This window comes from Vespa crabro, chromosome 2 (genome assembly GCF_910589235.1).
Source record: "Vespa crabro chromosome 2, iyVesCrab1.2, whole genome shotgun sequence".
Classification (NCBI taxonomy): domain Eukaryota; kingdom Metazoa; phylum Arthropoda; class Insecta; order Hymenoptera; family Vespidae; genus Vespa; species Vespa crabro.
In genome coordinates this window covers 7,052,999-7,072,178 of record NC_060956.1, presented here as the reverse complement: position 1 = coordinate 7,072,178, position 19,180 = coordinate 7,052,999, and the positions used below count along the sequence as shown (strand labels likewise).

At 31.2% G+C, this 19,180-nt stretch overlaps 1 protein-coding gene and 1 long non-coding RNA gene across 2 annotated transcripts; one reads left to right on the top strand and one right to left on the bottom strand.

The window, feature by feature from the left end:
• Nucleotides 1-425: 425 nt before the first annotated feature.
• LOC124421829 (serine protease 42-like) lies at nt 426-10,038 on the bottom strand. The gene is made up of 9 exons (XM_046957473.1): nt 6,013-10,038; nt 5,198-5,242; nt 4,398-4,649; nt 2,841-2,926; nt 2,628-2,713; nt 2,360-2,509; nt 2,067-2,203; nt 1,706-1,863; nt 426-1,566 (listed from the first exon to the last, which is right to left on the bottom strand). Exons 1-9 carry the CDS (start codon nt 6,518-6,520, stop codon nt 1,408-1,410), a joined length of 1,581 nt encoding a protein of 526 aa, XP_046813429.1. The 5' UTR covers nt 6,521-10,038; the 3' UTR covers nt 426-1,407.
• Nucleotides 1,767-2,288, top strand: LOC124421830. Its single transcript, XR_006941728.1, has 2 exons — nt 1,767-2,055; nt 2,137-2,288. It is a non-coding gene; the product is annotated as an uncharacterized LOC124421830 (long non-coding RNA).
• Nucleotides 10,039-19,180: the final 9,142 nt, after the last annotated feature.

Genomic DNA, 19,180 nt, shown 5'->3' with positions numbered 1-19,180 from the left:
GTCTTCGATGTATAATCTTATTAGAAATGAATTGATTTCGCATGTAATTATAGCTAGATTTGAATTTAGGATCGAGACCAGTTATCGATTTCTCGTGATATAAATAATATATATTATATATATATATATATATAATATATATTATTATATATATATATATATTATTATATATTAATAATATATATATATATATATATAATATATATTATTATATATATATATATTATTATATATTAATAATATATATATATATATATATATATATATATATACATACACACATATACATATTTATGCTTTCCCGATAGCTTTGCATTTATTTGAAAATTCAACAATTCGATCTATCCAGTTATATTTTTTGTTAACTTAAAATCGATAATAATTAATTCGAAAAGTTGAACGATTTCACGAGTTTTTTTTATAACTGGTATCGTTTATCCTTAATGTATTATAATAGGTGATAATGATAAAACACGAAGAACCTCGTGCATAGAAGAAAAAAAAAAAAGAAAAAAAAAATAAATAAATAAAAGAAAAAGAAAAACAACAATGATGGAATTGACCGACAAGCAAATAGCGAATCGTTCGTTGTCGCAATGCACTTAACATTAACGCGGTCAAGATAATAAATGTGTACTTATTCTAATGCAAACGAGATATAGAAATACTTAAAAACGCGTTGATTTATTTGCGACGCTATTATAGCTTGTGTTGAAAAAATAGTGGATGTCAAAATAAGGAACGATATGTTTTTAACGTACAAAAAAATTTATGCGTGTTTTATTTGTAATTTTCGTACCTCTCTTTTGCTTCCTTTCCAACTACATCCCACCACCAATCTTCAAATTATGGGATTAATAATCAAATTATGAAATTAATCTTTGCGTAAGATATTTAATTGATTGGATATCAAAAAATAATAAAAATAAAAAGGAATATATATATATATACATAAAAGAAAAAGAAGATTTATTAAGCGTTATTACAAAACAAATATCACACCCGTACAATTGATATAACGCGTAATCGAATAAACACGATTAATCTCGATTAATCTCGACTTCGAGTGCCTTCAAAAATTAACTTAAATTAATGCTGTATTATTTATAACTCCTTCGAATATTTACAATAATTCTCGTTAAAAAAAATGGCTGAGATTATAATCGTAAACATAAATCTCAACGCGTATCACGTAAAGGAAATAGATAATGGATCATTCCTACGAGTGTCTTTGACGAACAAACTTATTGTCTTCTTTTATTACTGAACGTTTGAGGTTCTTGGATTTCGAAGACAGACTTCCTTTGCGAATAAATTCTCGATCTTCATTCAAGAACTTTGTGTCATGCAAAGTTCATGATGCACACAAAAAATAACGATAGAAAAACAATTGAATCCATGTTGATGCTACGAATTAATAACGTAAGTTATCCAATCGACTGTTTTTGCTACACGATGATAAATCCCTGGTTGTCCTGGTTGAGCACAGGAGTAACCAGCTGATACGATTCCTATGAGGTACCATCTTCCTGTTTTCTCCAACATTAAAGGACCTCCACTGTCGCCCTGATAAAATATTCAAAAATATAAAAATTCAATTCAATTAAATGAGGAGTGGGTTATCTGATTTTATATATATATATATATATATATATATATATATATATATATATATATATATATATATATATATGAATTCACTCACTTGACAGGAATCTTTACCACCACTACGATACCCAGCACACATCATCTCATCATAGATGACCACGTTGATACCATTCGAACGATGCCATCTTTCACAAATGCGATTGTCTATCACTGGTACATCGACTGCTTGAAGTGTCTTTGGCCGTAATCTCGAACCTAAAATGTTCAATAAGGATTCTGTTTCTAAAAGGAATAAGTTAGTTCATTCGTTGTACAGGTTGTTCCTAAAATGTACGATCAAATATATATATATATGGTCCATGTATTAGGAACAACCTATGTAAATGAGAGATGTTATTGTCTTCCTTAAGGTAAAAGACGGACTTAATAACAACGATAATGATATCGGTATGGTCTACCAGCTTGAAGAGCACCCCATCCAGCAGCCCAACCGTATTGACCTAAAAAGTCTTCGTTTTTCTCTGGCAGGCAAATTGGCGAAATGTGTGGCATGTAATGAACCGGCCGATCTAATCTGAGCACTGCTACGTCGAATCTGAGAACAAGTAGATGATTAAAAAAAAAAAAAAAAAAAAAAAAAAAAAAAAAAAAAAAAAAAAAAAAAAAAAAAAAAAAAGAGAGAGAAACAAGAAGAAAAAAAAATAAGCGAAAAGATTACGGACTTTTTTGGGATTACTGATTTGGTATTTACCTATCAGCTTGTGGTGTGAATTTAAAATAAGGATGAACTCGAATCTCTCGGACACCAAAAGTGTAAGCAGGTAGTGATTCGCTCGCTGAATTGACCACATAATCTCCAAGGGTAACTTGTACCTGACGTGCCGAAGCTCTGATAAACGTAGTATAAAAAAAAAGAAGGGAAGAAAAGAAAAAAAATATATATATATATATAAATGATTAGTATCAAAATGTCAATTTGATTTTATCTATTTGACGTAGGTTCTGTTCTTTTCACTCACTTGGCTACGCAATGACCAGCTGTTACAACATGGTACCGATTGACTAATGTACCACCACATCTACTGGATCCTATTCGTATATAAGCCTAAATAAAAAAGAATATTATTTATTTTTCCTTTTTCTCTTCTTTTTTTTTTAATTTTTAATTTTCAAATACAGTAATATATGTTGGTAATAAAAGGAAAGTATTTATCGTGTTTTTTAAAGCTGACCTGCCAAGGAAAACTTCCAAAGCCAGCTTCGTCACCACCAACGATTCTTCTTTGTGCTGTTTGCTTCGAAACTGGTATACCGCAATCTGAAATTTTAATTCTATTTTTTTCCTCTCCATAAAGACACAATAACCTCTCTCTCTCTCTCTTACACACACACACACACACACACACTTTTTTTTACTAAATTAATCCTATGAAATATAAACTCTTTTTTAGAATAAATATATTGTACATAAATATACATACATACAAAAGTACACAGATAAATTTAATATATTATACAATCATTTCTATTAATTATATATTTTTAAAAGATTTATTTATCCTAAAAAAAATTATTTTCGTACTTTTACCTACTTTTTTCTTTTCTTTTTCTTTTTTTAGAATTTTTACGCGAAATTAATTCTTACGTATTTACGTATCTACGAACAAGAGCCTAATTGCAATATTAGTATCACCGAATTAGACTTGGAGTAAATTCCGCAGAAAGTTTCCCTTTTGTTTTTAAAGATCTTCATTGGTATAATACATCCAAAAGGCATGCAAAAACTATTCGATTTCAACTTTCAATGGTTCATTGATTTAACGATCGTACGATTAGAAAATCGATATCATGTTTTACAATGAACATGATCGACGATTGTGTAAAGAATATAATTTACTATGTTCGCGGTAAACTATTATTATTATTATTATTATTATTATATTATTACTATTATTATATTGTTATTACTTGACTCGTAAGATAGAACGAATCGACGGCTTCAATTGAATCTCGGTTTCTAATTCCTTTATTTTTTACATCGTTTCGAACGATCAACGATATGAGCTCGTTCACACAAACTCAATATTTTATTCTAACAAAACAGTGAACCAGTAAAGAACGAGTGATTAGGATTAGAAACGTCGATAAAACTTCAGCTTGTCGGAACTCGTTTTCAAAGTGGCCTCTTTTCAAATGAAAGAATATCGAAGAGTCGATCGAAAGTGGAAGAAGGAGAAAGTGAATAGAAGTAAAAGGTGCACGTATACAGGTATGCACGCAAGTATAAACTTGACCAGCGAAAAACATGCAAATTAACATTATTCTATAATTGTCAGAGAATAGAAGATTCAACGATAAAAAAAGTGAACGAAGAAGAAGAATCACATGTACATACATACATACATACATGCATGCACACATAGATAGATATGTACGATATAAAGAAAGAGAGAAAGAAGAAATTAGAATAGAACGAATAGACACATGAGTATACAACGTAGAGTGAAAATCGAAAAAAGGAATCATTTATTATTCGAAGAGAATCGATCGATATGATCGATGAATTATGATCAACAATGAAAGAAGAAATTAATGGGAAATAAGAGAAATAAAAATAGAAAAAGAAAAAGTAAAAGTAAAAAAAGGGCGAAGGGGAAAGAATAATGAATGTGCTTGAGATCAGAGTGCTCGAATGATCTTACTTGAATTTTTTTTATTCCTTTTTTTACCGAACCCTAAGAGATACGATGAAGTTGGTGGCATGCTTTTTTATGGGGAGAAGGACTTACGATCGTCATTGGTAGCGTCCGTGTACGTATCCAGCGGAAGCGGTTGAGATTGATCTCGAGGCGTCTCGAGGAAGTTAGAATCGGAGATAGCTTTAGGATCTTTTCGGTGACAACAAGCGAACATAATGCCACCGCAACTGCCGTCCAATAAGCCAGCGGACATCCAGCACATTAGAAAAAATTCACAGGTTCGTCCGTCGGAGCACAAAGTATCGTCGCCCTTCCAAAGCGGTCTTTTCTCTTGACGCGATTCTGCACAAAATATTGGAAACTTTTCTCTCTTTCTCGCTCTCTCTCTCTCTCCCTCCCTCTCTCTCTCTCTCTCTCTCTCTCTCTCTCTCTCTCTCTCTCTCTCTCTCTCTCTCTCTCTGATCATCCCTCTATCTAGTAAATACATTGAGACAAAATAAAGCAAACAATTTGATCGTCGATCGTTCGATTACTCCAAGTCTAGACTCTGTGAATCTGCGTAAGATTTCGTGAATACGACTCTCTTTTAAGAGCTACCTAGTGTAAAGCCTGTGTGTTATTACATTACTAATAAGAGAGTTCACAATGAACGTGTTAGGCTACGTGACAGGATAACGAAGAAATCGTTCGATAGACACAAAGCCGGAAATTATCAAACACCGATGCTACTTTCGCTTCTCTCTAAACAATTAATTACCAAGCGCAAATCGTTCATTTCTTTTTCTTTTCATTTTTTTTTCTTTTCTCTTCTTTTTTTTTTTTTAATTGACACTATATCTAATTAATTCGATGAACCGTGAAATGATTTTATTACAAACTATGAACCCTACCTGTTTCCAGTCTGGGATAATCTTCTAACGTTTGCTTTCGATGATCTGAAAGAAAAGATCTATGAAACGCTAAAGTAATCTCTTATCAAACGATATTTATTGATCTTACTCACGTAAACCAAGATCAATTTTTTTATTCTAAATAGAAATTACAGAAATCTTCATTATCATTCGAACGTTTTCATTGTTGATAATTCAATATTACGGAATATATTATAACTAGGTGTTCGAATTATTCATCGTATATACACCACAAGATGGCGTATGGTATCGAGAAAAAATTATTAACTTTAAGAATCGAAGAGATCAAATCGTTGGAAATCTGTTCTTATTACATAATTTAGAAAAATTTTTTTTCGATATAAATACTTAGAATTTGAAATTGAAATGACATTGAATGAAAATCATTATCGTAATAATAATTAAAAGAATGTTAGAAAATTTATATGAATTTTCTTTCAACATAAAAACTTGGTATTTCAAATTGAAAGAAAAATTTTTCTTATTTATATTTTAAATTTATTTAATTATTAAATTAATTATTTTTATAATTATAATTTATTTAATTATCGAAATTTGTATTACTTATTTTTTTATTTTTATATTATTAATATAACAATAATTAAAAAGATTTTTGAAAGTTTATGAGAATTATATTCCAATGTAGAAACCCAGAATTTTGAATTGATATGAAAAGAAATAGAATGAAAATAATAATATACAATTTTAACGTATTTTACGGTGAATGAATTAATGTAACGGAACATATAGAAAGAAACAGTTAATGATTAATACAAAGAAAAATGTTGTTTTACCTCTAACGTCATCCTCAAAGTCAGGCAACTGATTGGATTGAAAGAAAGTCGTAGTTCCTCCACCAGCAGGCGGTAGAAAATCGTTGTCACGGAATATCAACCTCGGAGTTCGATGACCCATCACCGGTCTGGAGTATTCAGAAACGGGACTTCTCCAAAGGGACTTATACTGCCTCCAAGGTGATGAAAATTGTGGTTGGGGTCCAAAACGTGCAGCTGGATAAGTTCCAACGTTTCTTGGACCAATAGCCGAGCCACTAGATTCATAAACATATCCACCTGGACCACTGGGAAAACGAACGTATCTTCGTTTACGAATTGGATTTAAAATCCGTTCGGTAGTTCGATTATTATCACTTGTATCAGTATGTAACGGAATCATAACGGTATCGATCCTTTCAAGATGGAATTTTTTTGGACGATCAGTGTCTTGGCTGGCCTGGCTCTTCGAAGAGAGTACGAGAACCAGTCCTATGAAAAACCAATGGCACTTCGTCGTCAACCCCATTGTTTACTTTCTGAAAACAGAGAAAATTAATCCTATATAAAATTTAATTCTATAAAAAATTTGATTTTATAACGATTCATTTTGCTCGGTTATTTGATAAAAATACTTATCGATCGTTTCTTTAAAAAATTTTCAACATGATTTGTAGAATAAAACATGTTAATTAATTTTCAGAAAAAGCGTACAATCGTTTCCAATGAGTCATCGTGCAGTTGGAAAGTCGATCGAAAAGTTTCGAGAATTAATAGAGAAGACGAAAGGATACTTCCTTCGTACGAAGGACTTAGAGATAGCGAAATCTGGTTTGCGTCACAATTCGAGCCGTAACGAGCGAAAGTAAAGACATTCATTCTTCTTGGTAAACAAAGAGAGAAAGAAAGACAAATACATAGATAGATAGATAGAGAGAGAGAGAGAGAGAGAGAGAGAGAGCTTTGGAGTTGGATTCGGTGTCAGCATCCGTCCCAATCACGAGAGAAGATTATCGTTTGTTGTTGCCAATGTTATCCTGACCCGTGCCAGCCACACTAATCACTAGCGTTGTTCATGGCTAATTTAACGACTTAACAATTATTCCCTCTCGTAATAACGTAACGGAGAAGGCGAGCGAAACGAAATTAGAAAACGGTTCGAGAAAAAATGGCGGCGTAAAGAATAAGAATAAGGAAGAAGAAGAAGAAGAAGAAGAAAAGAAATTTTGTGTAATTTTTCGAGTACAAGGAAGCCAATGGAATTTCGTGTAAAAGTGACGATGATGAACGGGACAGGATCGAACGGCCTTGTCGAGTACGATCGACCGGCTTCTGACTCGGTTCGATGTGTTAGTAGGTCATTGGCTCTCCGTTCGCCGCGTGAATCCACCAGAAGTGAAAGTGCACTTCTTGCGTGCACGACAGTGTGAAGTTCACGTTCACGCGGTGCCACCCGCTCGACGGAAGTTACGACTGGCTGAGCACAATTCTCGGACACTCTTCTTCATCTTCTTCTTCTCCTCCTCCTCCTTCTTTTCTTTGTTATCCTTTCTTTTCTTTTTTCATCAAAGAAGACATGGTATAGAACGCGGAGAGAGAGTAGTCGATCGTTATGCAGTAGGTAACGCTTATCAGCATCGTTGTTACCTTAATCGGAGCATCTCTTACAGTTTAACACTAGCATAAATTATTTGGCGAAAGGAGATCTTTCTCTTGATCCAGTTTCTATTGCATTTTAAACGGAAGATCGAGAATTATATTGAATCGAAATAGTACACGATCGAGTAACGTAATAACACAAAGACATTGTTTGAAATTAACTACCTACTAATAATTGTTTGCTAATTCTCAAGTACCAACATAAATAGAATTCATGTAATATATATTATACATGTAGATTTATAAGTATTCGTGTAGATAAATGGAGAAGATATTCGATCGATTGTTTTAAAGAAGATAGAAAGAATATTAGTCGTAGGAAAGTGGAACGAAATATAGAGATATTGAGATTCAAGTAATCATGCTCCTTTCTTCTTTTCTTTCTTTCATTCTTCATTGTGCGACATAAGAAAATACGAATAAAAGACAAGGATATGAAATAAGATAAGACAATCTAGTCTGAAATTTTACTAAGAGTACGTTAGTTTTAGAACTTTTCTTGCTTATTACCAAGTAGAAATTAATTATGTTGAAATGAAAATTGAACAAAAAGATCATATGAGATGAATGATAAATGATAGATATATCATTCATCTGAAATAGAAATCTATCTCTCTATCAGATAGAAAATAAATTAATTTTATGAAAGATTGAAATGACTTTGCGTCGATAATTTTTTCTGAAATATATAAAAAGGAAATAAAAAGAAAAAAGAAAAAAAGACGAAAAAGAGAAAATGAAAGAGAAAAAGAGAACCAAAAAAACGAATGAAAAAAAAAATAAATAAATAAACAAAAAAAGCAAAAAGTCAAAGAGGGCTCGAAACTCACGGGACTTTCACCGGTCCCGTGTCTAGCTGGTTCTAACTGGCATATACAACAACACCGAACGAAAGTACCGAGTTTCTTCTCTGACTCGTATCACCACACCAGGACACACCGTGTTCGTGGCACGTAATTGCACCTCTTCGTTTTCCAGCTGTTCGTTGGCGCTTCGTGAAAGCTTCGATATAAGTGGTAACGTTTGCTCGTGCGTGCGCGGACAGGCACATACACACACACAGAGTTATACCAGTAAACATGTAAACGTATAACTTACACGTTAACATAATATCAACCGTCTTTCCCTTTCCAGAAATAGCCACAACCCCCACCCTCACATTTTCAGATCTTTTTTTTTCTTCTTTTTTCTTTTTCCTTTTCTGTTTCTTTTAACCGATGTACTTTTCGAATATCTCTCCAAAGAGGATTCCGAATTCTCTGATCGAACCGGCATCGAGAACGTGATCTGTTACTTTCTCCAACGAGGAACGTGCCTCCTTCACTTTCGCCCAAATCGTGTCTTCGTCTGTCTCCTTGTTGTCTTGTCCCAAAATGAAACTAACGAAAATTTAAGATTCTCACCAAACTTTCTCATAGAACGTAAGAAGAATTTTTTATGTTGTGTTATCTTTTTTCTCTTTTTTTTCTTCACCTCTTTACATTTTCTATTCTCCGTGATAATAATGAGAATATTCTGATCAGGATAAGCTAATATCGTAAATAATCATCTCGTGAGAATCGTTTCAAGTAAAAGTTCTTTATCTTTCTTTCTTTTGTTTTTTTTCTTTTTTTATTCCTTTTTTTCTTTAGGTATATTATCTCTCCTTCGTGAAAATAGTTTAGCTTTCTTAACGGTATTTAGATATTCCGGGTCTCTTAAACATTATCGAAATCGTTTCGAATTCCTTCCCTTCTCTAGAGGGCCAGTTTCTTTACTCCAAAGGAACCGGTTCGAAGAAATCACGATGTCAGAGCTTCACTTCTTTCTCGTGGCCTTGAAAGAGTACGCTTCTTCTCGGTCTAATTCGTTGATACCATCTTCGTGACGAATACTTTCCATTGTGTAACGAATTCTTTTCACACGGCATTTGATAGTTTATCTTTTACTGTCATTAAGTACTTACTCATTGGCAAGTAATTAATAATCAAAAATAAAGAGGGAGAGAGAGAAAAAAGATATCGATGATTAATAAAGATCGTTGTATTAAGGAGATTGGTAATAAAAACTGTATGCTTTCGCCTTCATAAAAAGGAAAATGTCTTTTATAATCTTTCAAGGTAAAAAAAAAAAAAAGAAAGAAAAAAAGAAAAAAAATGGGAGAAAAGAGGAGATAACATTAATAACTTTGTCCAGTCTCTATGACTTTCTCTCATCACGAGTAGTTGTGAATTAGATAATTGAATTTGATCGAGTTTGTGCAACTTGTATACTTATATTAATCAGTTAATACAGATAAAGAACAAGAACATTATAATCAAACATAATCATACATAAAAATAAGTGTATTATAATCAAATATTAAACGTAGACAAATAATGTATAATAGATAGATATAATTAATTTCAATCAAAGCTTAACAAATCTGATTCAAATAAATAAGATATAAATTTTTAATATAGATACTATTACGAATATCGATAAATGCATATGATTCGCATATAAATAAAATAATATATATCGCATAGCATCTATATTATATACATATCACATAGTAACACACGAATACAAAAAATGTGTATATTATACAATTCTATTCCAGATAACTATCCATCGAAACGAGCGAAGACTCTATAAAAAAAGTCGAAAGTTCGATATGTGTATGTGTATGTATGTATAAATAAATAAATAAATAAATATATATATATATATATATATATATACATCGATGTATATTTCGATATGTATATTTATATATCGATTCGAAATCGGGGAAGATTCAAACTGGTTTCTATTTCCGCGCTACGTTTCTCCATTAAATCCCTTCGTATTCTGTTACGTAAAGGAGGAGTGCCGTTTAGACAATCCGTGTACATACATCGGCCATCGAAACACGCGCATCTTTAATGTGGTACCATCGTAAGCGCTTCGTTTTGGAGAATACCGGAAATACTTTCACTAGCTACGAGACTAGAAACTTAAAAAATGACGAATCGATCGTCGATCGAATTAATCTTCGTTTATTTTCGTTTCTTTACTTTCATCGATTAAAATATCAATCGAATGGAAATTTTCAATAATTTTAATAAAAAAATCTTTTAAATGGCCGATTCCACCTCTTAATTAATACACATGAATATCGTTTAAAGCATAAAAATCTATCTAATTATTTATAATCTATAATTATAAATAATTTAGGATGTCAATGGAAATCTTACGATGATTTTTCTTAGATCCAATAAAATTGCCTGTTCGAGCATTAAAATCACCGATATTCCGGGTTATTTTCGTAGGTATCAAATCGTTAGGCTTTCTTTTAAAGCATTAAAACGTAGCTAGATGATCTCACTTTCACTCTAAATATCTTTTAAAAAGTTGAATCCATGATAAATATAAAGAATAAATATAGAACTTAACGATCCTTGTGCTGTCAAATATGAATTAAATAAAAATTTTTTTAACATTTTTCAAAAATTTCTTTTTGTTCTTGTAAGAATTGTCCACAAATAAATGGACAAATATAACGATAGATAGATAGATAGAAAGGAAAAGAAACAATCAGAGACTTGAGAAAGCGAGGAGGACTCACCGAGTTGGAAGAGATCGAAGTCGATCTTCCGTGCAGCCTACGCGAACCTGACCTTTTCTGGATTTCTCTTGGTCTCTTTCGAGTAGAGAGTCACTCTCGTTAGAGTCACTATAGTATCCAATACTCTTGGAAAATCGAACGAAAGGAGATAAAATTTTCTTTGTAACAATAATCCTTCCTCTTGTTTTCTTTCCTCTTCTTCTTGTTCTTCTTCTTCACCAACACTATCACCACTTACTCTTCTTCTAACTCGATTGGACACGATCATAAGTTAACACATATGTGACACAAGTGACACGATCTTAATCAAGATCGAGCCATATTTCCGATTAATGATCGAACCGATGAGAAAATCACTGGACTTGATCAGAAACACTATGTATTTCGTCGAATGAAAAAAAAAAAAGAAAAAAAACGAAGAGTGAGAGAAAGAGAAGGATAGAGGAAAAAAATCAAAATCACCGAAAGCACACTTTTTCGACTCTTCTACGCACAATCACATAAAAAAAAATCACGTATTTATGATCGATAAGACGATTTTAATGAAAAAAATAATAAATAAATAAAAAATAAAGTAAAATAAAATAAAATAAAATAAAAAGAAACTAAGAAAGAATTGATATTTTGAAACCCTCGACCTTTAAAGACTTCTTCTCTTTCCTTCCTCAAACTTGATCTTCGTTCTCTTCGTCATCTTTACGATGAAACTTTCCTTCTTATTCCAATTTGAAAAGAAAACAATATTAAAAGAGTAGAAGTGTTTCTCTCAAAGGATCTGTCAAACTAATCAGCGGCAGAGAAGTCCGCGCTTGGTCGAGGGCTCATCACCATCTCTATCCTCTCTCGACTGGATGACTCCAGGACTGAAGGCTACACTCTCGTTGTTGCTCGTCGTTGCTCGTCGTTGCCCACCTTTACTCACAACGTGTTGGCTCTCACTTTCTCCAGCCGTGTAGTTTCATTTCGGTAAGCGCACGATAAAACTCTCTCGCATGTCTCCCACCATGAACGACGACAGCAAGACCAACAACAGTAACATCAGACTCTCGCTTAGTCTCCTTGTTCTCTCTGCTTTGATCTGAACCACGACAAAATTGTCTGCTGGTTTTAAAATCTATCAGGAGATACCACCTCTTTTTCTTATCCTTCTGTACTTATTCTTTTTTTCTCTTTTTAGTGATCCAGGATCTCATCTTTAAAAAAAAATGACTACACTCGTTCAAGGAACGATAGTATCCGGTTTGGTCGCACCAACAGTAGAAAAAAAGGGAAAGAAAAAAATAAAAAAGATAGAAAGACAACTCATTTTTGTGGAATGCATGGATGTTACGAGATCAGACTTATATCCAAAGTCTAAGATCGTATGACATAACGCGGATTCTTAACACACTACATACCAATAAAGGAGATCTCTATCGATAGTGATCATTTCAATTTATTATTATAGATCCATACTCGTTAATACAGTGACTCGTACGACTTGATTGCCTTTTTACTTGTTTTCAAATTCTCGGTAGATATTGAAAGGAGAATTTTATGAAATTTCCACTATGAGGGGATTTGTGATCTCCATTGGTAAATTATGTGAGAGGATAAGGTTGGCTGAATCATTTTGAATGAAATCAAAAGAAGTAGGCTAATCATAGAAATCTTTGAACAAGTCATTTTCAATTAATCACTTGAATTTATTCATTCTATATACTCTTATGATTTATGATATATACATATATATTTATATATATATATATATATATATATATATATATATATATATACAAGTATATATATATATGTATACATGTTCATTATTTGCAATGTTCGTTATTAACAAAAGACGTTACTCGAAAAAATGTCAACAAGAAATCAATGTTACAAATACGAATTTCTACATTGTTAACTCGATTATAACAAGACTATAAGATTTACGCTTTTAACTCAGTTCATATAAATTTCTCTAACAACGAGGTATCTCCAAGCTATTTCTCGAAACTTTGCCTCGGAAACATTATATTAGGAAGTCGTATTTGCTAATTCCCATCGGAAGTTCCTACACAAAAGTTTATTTTCCACAGAATGCCGGAATTAAACGAACAAACATTTTATTGGGAAAAATGCGTATGCGTAGGATGCGTTTGACGTATCCAGATGCACATATGTATATTCTTTTATATATATATATATAAATGTGATATAAAAGTCCGACAAGATATTTGATACTTGAATAGTAGACAAATAAATGTCCTAAATGATGACTCAAGTCAACAGTACCGGTTTTGCTGTAACATTTAAGAGAAACGAAATCGTCGAAACTTTCGCAAATAACTTACGAAATTATAATAACTATTGTTTCGGAATTAACTACTTCTTTTTTTCCTTATTTTCTTTTTTCCTTTCTTTCTTTCTTTTTTACCATTTTTCATTTTTTTATTTTTTTACTACTTCTTTTCTTTTTTTTCTTCTTCTTCTTCTTAACATGACCAATTTGTGTCCCGGCAATTATAGAACTACATAAGGCTATTAGTTACGACGACTATTCGTAGCAGAGCAAAGATCCGAGCGTTCTCCTTGTCCGTCCATTGTCCGCTCGAAAAGGAGCATGAAAAGAATGAGAATGAGAGAAATTTCGCGAGACTCTTTCGAAAAGTTACGACTACCTACCAACGCAATATATACACCGAGTTCTTCGTCAACATCGACTCCCGACATCGTTCAATCGATTCGACATGCCATGTATTACGTACAATCAAATTTGCCACACATTTATTTTATTTATTTATTTGTTTTCTTTTTTTTCACATTTCCGTCCTCCGCTTTGCGATTTCGTTGCAAGTATTATTCATTGAAAGATACAACAAGTGAATTAATTTCCTTACATTCGATGCGTTACATCTTTGTTAAACCATGTAAGAGTAATTCTAATTAATCCTTACAATTATTCAGGTCACTTTTTCTTTTAACTTTATGACATCGCAGATTATATCATTTCAATTATTATATAAAAGTTCCAAAAAAAAGAAAAAAGAAAACAAACGGTGAAAGTTTGACAAGAAGGATCAATTGAACAAAAAAAAAGAAAAAAGAAAAAATACAAAAAAGACAAAATACGAAGAAGTAACACGATTTTGCCTGATAGAAATGTCAGTGAAATCAGATAGTATCTCAATATTTGCTTTACGTTATCCATGGACAAAACGCCTTCTAGTTTCAATTTCATAACTCCGAGAATGACGAACAAAAGTATATATCGATCTTCTTCTTCGACTTATCCTTGAATCTCATAACACTTATTAATAATATTCTCTGGAAATATTTCTTGAGTGAGTATTCGTTTTAATACATAATTTATCTACATGTAATGTGTTTTAAAATTATTGTATATGTATTGTTTATAAATTCTCAAGCTTTCTAATCACGTTAGAACATTGATTAGAAACGAGAAATAATAATAAGTATTGTATGATAGAAAACAAGAATGTCTATTAATTTATACTTTTATTATGATTAATTTATATTTTTATTACAAAGAAAATTAAAAAGATCTGTAAAAAATTAATTTTTGCTGATTGAATTAATATAATCTTCAAACGTTCATATAACATTTACAGTATAATTATATATTTATTATTGTTTTTTATTTAAGCAATTTCTTTATATTCGATATTTCATTTAATCAATGATAAAAAGAAATTAGATTTCTATTATATTACATCCGCCCATTGATTTCGTTTCTTTTTATACGCGATAAATTATACTCACCGTTTACACGATGCTTTTATACGCGCTCCTTGTTTCGCGCTCGCGATTTAATTTTAAATGAACAGAAAATATATTTTTCTTTAATCTTTATTAAATTTACTTTGTTGTCGACAATTCCTAAAGAGATTTTCAGTGAGTTCTTTGACTTTGAGCCAATTAAAAAGAAAAAGTTGATTGCCTAGAAATACGATAACGACAACGAATAATATTTATTTTGATTTTTATACAATCTTATGATATATTTTATGAACCTATGCGGAATAAATATTTTTATAATTTATATATATTAGATTTTCTCTGTAGCATATTTTTTTTTGTACTGGTAGTCTTGATCATTTATGCAATATTTATCCACATAAAAAAAGTTTCATAAAACGAATACTTTGCATAAATCGAGGAATTAATGTTTTATGATAATATTTCTATTAGTATATTAATATTATAATACAATAGTATTTTTCTTATATTATTACGATAAATAAATTGTATTTCTATTATATATTTATATGATCGCGATGGCGAATAATATATAAAAAATAACAAAATAATATATTCATAGATATTCAATTCATCGATACACAAATATATATTTATATCTAGATATAGATATATATAGATATATATTTGCATATCTATATCTGATATCTATGTAGATATCAGATATCTATATAAATATCTATATTTGTTATCTATATAGATATTTATATAGATATCTAATATAGATATCTATATATCTATATATACAGATATCTATATGAATGTTGAAATGAATCTATTATTTTGTTATTTTTAATTAAAGAATAATGAAGAGACTTGACCCAAATGTTCCTTCAATTACGTGAATCACATACACATTTGACCTGGGTGGATCATTGCAAAACGAACTAAAACGCGTTCTCGTGTTGCGCGACGATGTTACGCCGATGGAATCGACGAAGAAAGTAAGAGCGTTTCTTGAAGAGGAAGTCCTGGATTTAGGTGACGTTTATATGGGACGGGCGAAAGCGTGTCAAGATAACATTATATATTCAGAACGTAGACGACGCGAGAGATTATTCGCGACTACGACAACCATTTTTTCCTTGTCTCGTTTTATTTTATATATATAAAAAGAGAGAGAAAGAGAGAGAGAGAGAGAGATCATTTTCTTTCAAAATTCTTTCAATTTGTTTTTGTTTTCTTCAACTATCCATTGATACTTTAAATCAATAAGAATATATCTCTTTCAGCTTTTTCAAATAAGCCAAACAATCTGCCATTGCAATCACGAAAATAGAAAATATGTGCTAATTCTATTCCAAGATGATGAAAGCGAAAGTGAATGACGGTTTTAAATATGCGTAATAAATAACCCTCTCTCTCTTTCTCTCTTTCTCTCTCTCTCTCTCTCTCTCTCTCTCTCTCTCTCTCTCTTTCTCTTTTTCTCGGTCTCTCTCTCTCCTTCTTTTTCCCGTTTTCCCTTTCTCTCTTTCTCTTCCTCTCTCTTTATCTCTCTTATACAATAGATAATAGTACGATGATCGTAAATCAGAAATGAAAGAAAAATACATATTTATTGAATAATTTAAATATCTACTAATCTCACAAATATGCACCAATAATTGAACGTTTTCTTCGTTAGGAAGGTGGAGTGATTGCGTTTAGAGGAATGCCATGTAGCTGCAAGGTGCATACAGCAAAAAAACTGGGTCGAAACGGAGAGCGAGATCATCGACGTTCCTTTTATTTATATAGACGCCTCTCTATAGGTCGGCAGGCGTTCGAGTGCTAGAGCAAAACTTTCTCCGTGAACTCGAAAGTCCAATGTCTCTGCGATCGCATATATTTATAATGTATATATGCATGTATATACATATGATATACATACATATGTAAAACGTTATGTAGGCATCTTGTACGATTAAAAGATCGAGTTCTGAAAATAAAAAACATAAGAAAAAAGAAAAAAAATTAAAAAAAATGGAAAGAATCGCGAATCGCTTTCGAAAAGTATATCTTTTGCATATGTATTATTTGCATATGAATTATTTGCATATGTATTATTATTTCATTTTTTCTATTGAATTTATTTCACATTATTTCACAACATTCATTATTATTTATTTTTTTTTACAGTTAATTAATTAAAATCGTCAACAAGCAAATCAATTGTTTATGTATTATTCCTTCGTATATCAACAGTTCGTTCAATTACGGAATAAAATTCGAACTACATAATATTTAGTCTTTATTAAATGATCGAACTTGTTAAACAAATGACGTAGGCAACGCGTAATAGGGGGCGATAATGCAACAAAATGCTTGAATGTGAAATCGTGAGTTAATGAGAATACATTATTCAAGTCTCCCTAATGATAGAAATAGTCTGGCAACAGGACGAATCTAATTTCTACGATAATTTGGATAATTTCTACTCTAATTTCGAAATTTTCTGATGTCAATCGCAAAAATTCATTATATATTTGAATTTAGAGTAATTTAGGATATAATCATTGCCATCGTATATATCATATTTCTATACATAGATAATGGAATGATATTTTATTTAATTATCTATAAATATTTTTGAATGAAATTAAAATTTCTTTTCTTTTTGTCTTTCTTTTCTTTTTTTTCTTTTCTTTTCTTATCATTTATCGTTTATACTTTCTGTTTATTCTAGAAAAGCCTCAAATCACCTACGCTATAAAGTTTTCCGATGTCGTATTACCAATGAGTAGATATCCTATGCTATGTACTCATTGAAGAGTCAAATAATAATTGAAGCTACATTCAGACTAATAATTAACGTATGTACAATAGTAACAGCTTTGATACGAGATCCAAAATAGTGAGGTTGACTACGAGTATACATTTATTTTCAGCTATTTGTACTTGGTAATTAAAGTAAACTCATGGTGGTCCTTGTTCCAGACAGACTAAAGAAAATAGAGAGAGAGAGAGAGAGAGAGAGAGAGAGAAAGAGGATTATTAAAATCAAGTTCAATGAAATAGTATCATTATTAAACAACGAAGATCGTATTTACAAAATAATCATATAATGAAAATATTATTTATATTTTTCTAATTCGAAATGAGAAGGATTAGATGAAAAAAAAGCGTGTTTTAAATTAAAAAAAAAAAAAAATTAGAATAAAATAACGAAAAGCAAAAAATTTCCCTTATGAGAGAGAATCGTGAATGAAAGTTTCCGCGTTCATATGTGATGATTATCATCCGTATGTTCACGGTGACATCACGAAAAGAGTGAAATCTAATCGGTGACCTCGCGTGTTGTCTGTATGTGTACCAACGTCATCCGGTATAATAATCGTCGAACGATCGGATCGTCAAAGGACATCGACTCCGATGTAATGTCGTTAATTTCAGGTTTCCAGTTTTTATCGTAAATATTAATTAACGATCATATATAAGAAATATATATGAGATAAAAAGCCGATTATTTGTTCGACGTGCAATATTAATAGAGAGATATGATTTTATTCATAAAAATAAATCGTTAAATCGGTGAATATGTATTAATTTAATATAAAATACTGAATAACGAACAAGTTTAAATAGGAATGAAAAAGAAAGAAATTTCTATATACGACTTTCAATATTTCTTTTTAATATTATGCATACATATTTATCTCGTTAAATTTGTTATCCATGAAATTTGATTTCGAGATTGACAAAAGTATCATCATCGATGATCCTACGATTTTCGTTTCGGAGTATAATGGGTGGACGAAAATCGGGAGACATTTTATATATATATGTATATATGTATATATATATATATATATATATATATATATATATATATATGTTGCTCCCTGTCAAGCGATTCTACTACTATACGTTGAAAGAAGATTTTACTTTCTCGAAAGCACGTGAGTAAGTGAGAACAGGAGCCAGCAAGTTGCTCCTCTTACTTTCTCTCACGGATGCTTCAAAAGTAGGTCCCAAATAGGATTAAGAGTTCCTCGAAGGATTCGGAAAACAATCCTTAATCTTTACTAACCAATTAGGCAAAACAACTTTTCTAAAGATTTTCTCAGTATTGACAATTCTTTAAAGAAAAGAACAGAAAAGAGAAAAAAGGAAAGAGAGAAAAAAACGAGAGAAAAATCTTTTAAGATAATTTTTGGCATTACAGAAGAAATCTCATTACTAACTTTCTAATTAATATCTAATTAAGACTCTTTCGCAGCGGTCCAATTA

Coding starts and splice junctions, on each gene's coding strand:
- LOC124421829 (XM_046957473.1), bottom strand. CDS start 6,520: ATGGGGTTGACGACGAAGTGCCATTGGTTTTTCATAGGACTGGTTCTC. Junction 2,714..2,840: donor TTGGAAGTTTTCCTTGGCAG/GTCAGCTTTAAA, acceptor TTTTTTATTTAG/GCTTATATACGAATAGGATC. Junction 2,510..2,627: donor GCTGGTCATTGCGTAGCCAA/GTGAGTGAAAAG, acceptor TTTTTTTTATAC/TACGTTTATCAGAGCTTCGG.